The sequence below is a fragment of the Artemia franciscana genome, chromosome 19 (assembly GCF_032884065.1).
Source record: "Artemia franciscana chromosome 19, ASM3288406v1, whole genome shotgun sequence".
In the NCBI taxonomy this organism is placed as follows: domain Eukaryota; kingdom Metazoa; phylum Arthropoda; class Branchiopoda; order Anostraca; family Artemiidae; genus Artemia; species Artemia franciscana.
Window position 1 is genome coordinate 12321072 of NC_088881.1, and position 5765 is coordinate 12326836.

General features: G+C 35.3%; 1 protein-coding gene across 1 annotated transcript; it reads left to right on the forward strand.

The window, feature by feature from the left end:
- Positions 1-5132: 5132 nt before the first annotated feature.
- On the forward strand, positions 5133-5765 carry LOC136039079 (piggyBac transposable element-derived protein 3-like). The gene has a single exon (XM_065722564.1). The coding sequence runs from the start codon at positions 5133-5135 to the stop codon at positions 5763-5765; it is 633 nt and encodes a 210-aa protein (XP_065578636.1).

Consider the following 5765-nt stretch of genomic DNA (forward strand, 5'->3'; position numbering starts at 1 on the left):
AATTTCAAAGTCGTTTTTCTCGGAATATTGAAAACCTTAGTTACGACAAAACCGCTCTCAGGGGACGAGATGATGAATTACCTTGCGTCATCTTAGTTCTGAAAAAGACATAAAATCGTAAATATAGATGGCTCTTCATATCGAAGCTAATAAACACGCAGCAGGATGTTATAGGCTTGTTTTTGTCTACCTAACGAGAAATGTAACAGCAACAGTGGAGTTACGCCTCTTCTAAAGGAAGCATATTAATAAAATTAGTACCATTAAATTCCTAATTTTATGCTCCTTTTCAATATAATATTCGATACTCATCAGTGCAACAGCTCCCCCCCCCCCTTGATGATCCCATATACAGCCTTAACCACATATTTATCCATTAACTGAATCTAATTATCCTTTATGTTTCTTTCGTAGAAAATATTTTTCTGCAGTTTTGATTCTATCTTCACCTGGGACTGAGAGCAATACTGTCCAAAATATTATTTGACATGATATTAAAAGTGGGTGATAAAGAAAGGAAGCAGAACAATCTGACCAATAGAAAAATGCTGCATATTATATAATAAGAATTTCAATATTCTAACGGTTTCTTTCAATTTATATATATTCCAAGGGGGGACTATCATGGGCGGGGGTGGGTTGCATTGTCAATTAGCATCTATTACATAGGAATCGAGTATACGATAAGGAATCTAATCGTACTACGATTATTTTATTATGAAGCTTCCTTCAGAAGAGCCTTAACTCTATACTGTTACCATTGAAACTTACAATTTCAATAATAACAATATCAATGTCATTCAATACTAGATGTTGAATTACCCTGGATCATCTTAGTTCTGAAAATAAGATATGGAATCATAAATATAGATGGCTCTTCACAGTCAATCCTCCAATATATACAAAATATATAATTATCGCAATATCCGACCAAGCAATTGTTTGGTAACCGATAATTTCAGTGTTTGTCTGCCTTCTATTTCTTTTAAAAAAAAGTGTCCATGAATGCTGCCTGCTAAAAGCAAGTCTATTCAGTATATTTAATAATTGAAAAAGTCTGAAATTAAAAATGTAATAACATAGAAATTAAAAATGTAGCAGTAATAAAAAAAAGTCTGAATTTCAAAGCCTTTATCAACGAAAAAAATTATCCTAAACTAGGTTATATAAGAGGCTTGTTTTGTTTCTCATTTTGTTTTGGATACCATTAATTCAAATCAGTAATTTAAACTGCTCCATATTTACCGAACTTTATACTGTAGCAAGTTTGAATAGACACAAAAAAGTATGCCTATAGATCATTCCCTAATAAAACGTAAAAAGTAAGGAACGAACTGTAACAAACCTTTCTTAATAAAACAGGCCTCGAGTATAAGGCATCAGATATTAGAAGTAAGCTTACAACAATTCATTAGCAGAAGAAGAAGAACCAAGAGAAAAAAAGAAGAAGAAAATTTGGTTATTTTGGTAGAAGAAATATATCGGTTATTTGGGAGGTCACTTGTATCTGATGCTGTCCCTTTTATATTTAGTTGGACAGAGAAAAATTCAAGGAAAGTCCCCATTGAAAAGGTGAGAGCCTAAAAGTGAGATTGAATTGGTCAAAGCTTGGAGGTTTGCCCCTTCTGTCTGTTTAAACAAAACAGATTCTTAATTGAAGCTTTGTTCATTTCTATCTTAAGGATGACCTATAATTATGATAAAAGGTACTTCTACTTATTCATTTGTCATGTTAGTTTTCTAAAAGACTTTTGTACTCTACAGTTTTCTACAAAATTCCATTTGACTTTGTTAAGGCTAGGGGACATAGACCTCCTGTTTGCTTAAAGAAAGTGAATAGACATAAATAAGTCGTATTGCACTAAAGCCCTAGGACCATGACAATTGAAAATGAAAGAAACAAATACAACGTAGAGACAATAGGGAAAATTTTTCAAGACAATTGAAAAATTTTCCCTATTGTCTCTACGTTGTATTTGTTTGTTATGGAAAGGCAGTGTGGTCTTCGTTGCTATTTTTGAAAATGAAAGAGAAAATTAAATTTAAAATATTCAACATTGGAAAAACATAACAGAAACAAAGAAAAAAAAATCACCTCGCTCTTCTAGCTAAAGTTTTTAATTGTTTTAAAAAGTAGAATTGTGGCAAAGAGTCAAATTTTAGCATAAAGAGCGAGAGATTGTGGAGGAGACAACCCATTTCATATACACAGCAGTTTCTGTTCGTTTTAAGTTTTAATGTCGCTCCTTACTTTCAGTTATAAAAACTAGTTTTTTTTTATATATAATTTCTAAACATTTTTGAATTAATGCATGTTTGATTTTGGCTCTCGGCACATAAATTATTAAAATAAAATTTGCATATTAATTCTTTTTTTCGCCTAAATGGATTTCTGTTAGATTTGATCAGACGATATTGAGAAATAGGGGGTGGGGAAGGAGGCATAGTTGCCCTCCAATTTTTCGGTTACTTAAAAAAGGCAACTAGAACTTTTAATTTTTAACGAACGTTTTTATTAGTAAAAAACATACTTAACTTAAGAATTAACTTACGGAACAAACTTTTATATTCTTATATTTTTATTATGTATATGAGGGGGTTTTTCCCCTCGTTAATACCTCGCTCTTTACACTAAATCTTAAGTTTTGTCCCAATTCTTTAAGAATGACCCCTGAATCAAAAAGGCCATAGAATAAATAGTTGTAATTACTAAAAATACCTTAGCATACATAATGAGGTATTTATCTCCTCCTAAATACCTCGCTCTTTATGCTGAAGTATTTTTAGAACCCCTCATATGCTTAATAATCTCTGTTCGTTTTAAGTTTTAACGCTACTCCTTACTTTCAATTGAAAAAAAACTTTTTCATGTTTATGTTTTCATTGTTTTTCGTATAGTAATGCTAGAAAATCCTGGGCCCTTTTCATTGAATGTCTCTTCCCCCATGACATATTCCTCCAAGGAAAGATCCTCCCACGTAGCCCCTCCAATCAACCCCACCCCCCAAACCAAAAAAATCCCCCTGAAAACGTCTGTACAATTCCCAATAACCATTACTGTATGTAAACACTGGTCAAAGTTTGTAACTTGCAGCCCCTCCCCCAGGGACTGTGGGGGAGTAAGTCATCCCCAAAGACATAGTAATTATAGTTTTCGACTATGCGAAACACAACGGCTATCTCAAAATTTTGATCCGTTGACTTTGGGAAAAAATCAGCGTGGGAGGGGGCCTAGGTGCCCTCCAATTTTTCGGTCACTTAAAAAGGGCACTAGAACTTTTCTTTTCCGTTAAAATGAGCCCTCTTGAATGAGCCCTCTGAGACATTCTAGGACCACTTTGTTAATACGATGACCCCTGGGGAAAGGAAAAAAGATTTAAATAAACACGCACCCGTGATCCGTCTTCTGGAAAAAAATACGAAATTCCACATTTTTGTAGATAGGAGCTTGAGATTTTTGATACAGGGTTCTCTGATTTGCTAAATGCGATGATGTGATTTTCGTTAAGATTCTTTGACTTTTAGAAGGTGTTTCCCCCCATTTTCCAAAATAAGGTTAATTTTCTCAGGCTCGTAAATTTTGATGACAAAGACTAAATTTGATGAAACTTATGTATTTAAAATCAGCATGAAAATTTGATTCTTTTGATGCATCTTTTAGCATCAAAATTTCGATTTTTAGAGTTTCGTTTGCTATTGAGCCGGGTCGCTGCTTACTACAGTTCGTTACCACGAACTGTTTGATAAGACAACATATATTGTTCACGATATACCTTAGTAAACTACTTTCAGTGTCTGTTGTGCACTCGTAACAAACCAAAAAAAGGTCAGCTAAATCAAGGAGCATGTTATGCTTAAATTCGAAATAAAAACGATAGGATTCATGCAAACTTAACTTTAGCTTTTATGTTTCGGACCATGTACGACGAGTTAGGATGAGCCCTGAGGAATTGTCTACTTGCCTATCAAAATTCAATTTTATGTTAGAGGCTGCAAAATTTTTCGAAAATATTCGCAAGAAACAAGTCGTTCGTAAATAAATGTACATTTCTGAATACTTCTCTACCTTTGTACTTACAGAAGCTAGGCCTATCCTCCCCTAGAACTAAGCGTTGGAAAATGCCGTGCATTATTGTATAGTATTTTAATTACAATCTTAGCAACTTCCTTAGACAATTAAATAATAAAAAAATTCATCCGAAAGAGAGGAGCAACATTAAAATAAAACTAAAAATTATTACGTATATGAAGAGGGTTGCCTCCTCCTCAACACCTTGCTCTTTACGCTAAAGTTTTAATGCTTTTAAAAAAGCTTCGTAATGTTTTAATTAAACAGTTCTTGTGTTGCAGTAGTCGTTCTTAAAAAAGTCAAACTTTAGACCAAATATTTACAAAATTCAAACTTCAGAGTAAAGAGCAAGGCGTTGAGGAGGAGGTAACCCCCTTCATATATCTAATAATTAAAGCTTGTTTTCAGTTTTAATGTTGTTCCTTTCTTTCAGTTGCGAAAAATGTTTTTTTTATTTGATTTCTGATAGTTTTTTAAGCAATGTCAGGAAATCTGGCCCCAACTCCACGAAGAAATACCCTCCCACGATATATCCTTTAGACAATTCAATCCTAGTGAAAATTTATCCAAGACTTGGATTTGACAAGATCAAACGTTTTCTTCGAAACTTGGAGAACAAGGATTTGACAAGCTATTCAAGATTTGACCCGTTCTAGGTCATATTGTTCCAATTTTCTTAAAGTCACTCCCGAAAAACACCATTCACATGATTCCTTTCAGGGGGCGAAGCAACTTGAGACATTATCTGCCGAAAAAGACGACGAAGAGGGGAATAAAAGTCTTCACAAGAGCTGGTGCGTCCGGCTATGAACATGATTTAGAGGTTTATCAAGGGAAGGGTACTCTTGTTGAAGATGACATAGAGCCACATCTTGGAATCGGAGGCAACATAGTTTTACGTCTGATGAGTACTTTGCCAGGAAAAATGAACTACAAGATTTACTTTGACAACTGGTTTTCGAGCTTGAAACTAATGAGTTTGCTCAAAATCAAAGGATTCCCTTATATTGGTACTTTGAACAAAGCACGACTGTAGGGCTGCCCAATCCTCACAGATGGTGACATGAAGAAACGAGAGAGAGGAACTTCAGATTACAGGACTGACATTCATTCTGGCGTTATTGTAGTGACATGGTTAAATAACAACACGGTTTGCTTGGCTTTGACGTATGCAGCAATAACGCTACAGGATACATGCAGACGCTGGAACGTCAAGGATAAATCCAGGGTTGAAGTTTCAAGGCCAGCCATTGTTTATGAGTACAACTGTCATATGAGTAGCATAGAATTAGCAGATATGCTGGTGGAAATTTGCCGAACTCATCTTCGGATACGAAAATGGTATATGAGAATTTGCTGGTGGCTTATTGACACAGCAGTCTGTAGTAGCTGGCTTCTTCTCAGGTCAGACGTCAAAGCGCTGACTTTAAGGAGAGACGAAATGATGATCTTGAGAGCCTTCAGGTCTGAAGCTGCTGCAGGGTTGTATGCCTTGGCGCGTGTGATGTCCCAACTTAAACGTGGTAGACCATCCGCAGAGGTCGAAGAAAGTCCCAGCCCCATTCGAAGTTGCAACCGAATCCGACCGAAAATATCTGCTGAAGTAAATGGACTTGATCACTGGCCAAGAAGGACTGAAAAGCAGAGCCGCTGCAAAAAGTGCAAATCAGGATATACCACCTTTGAATGCAAATAG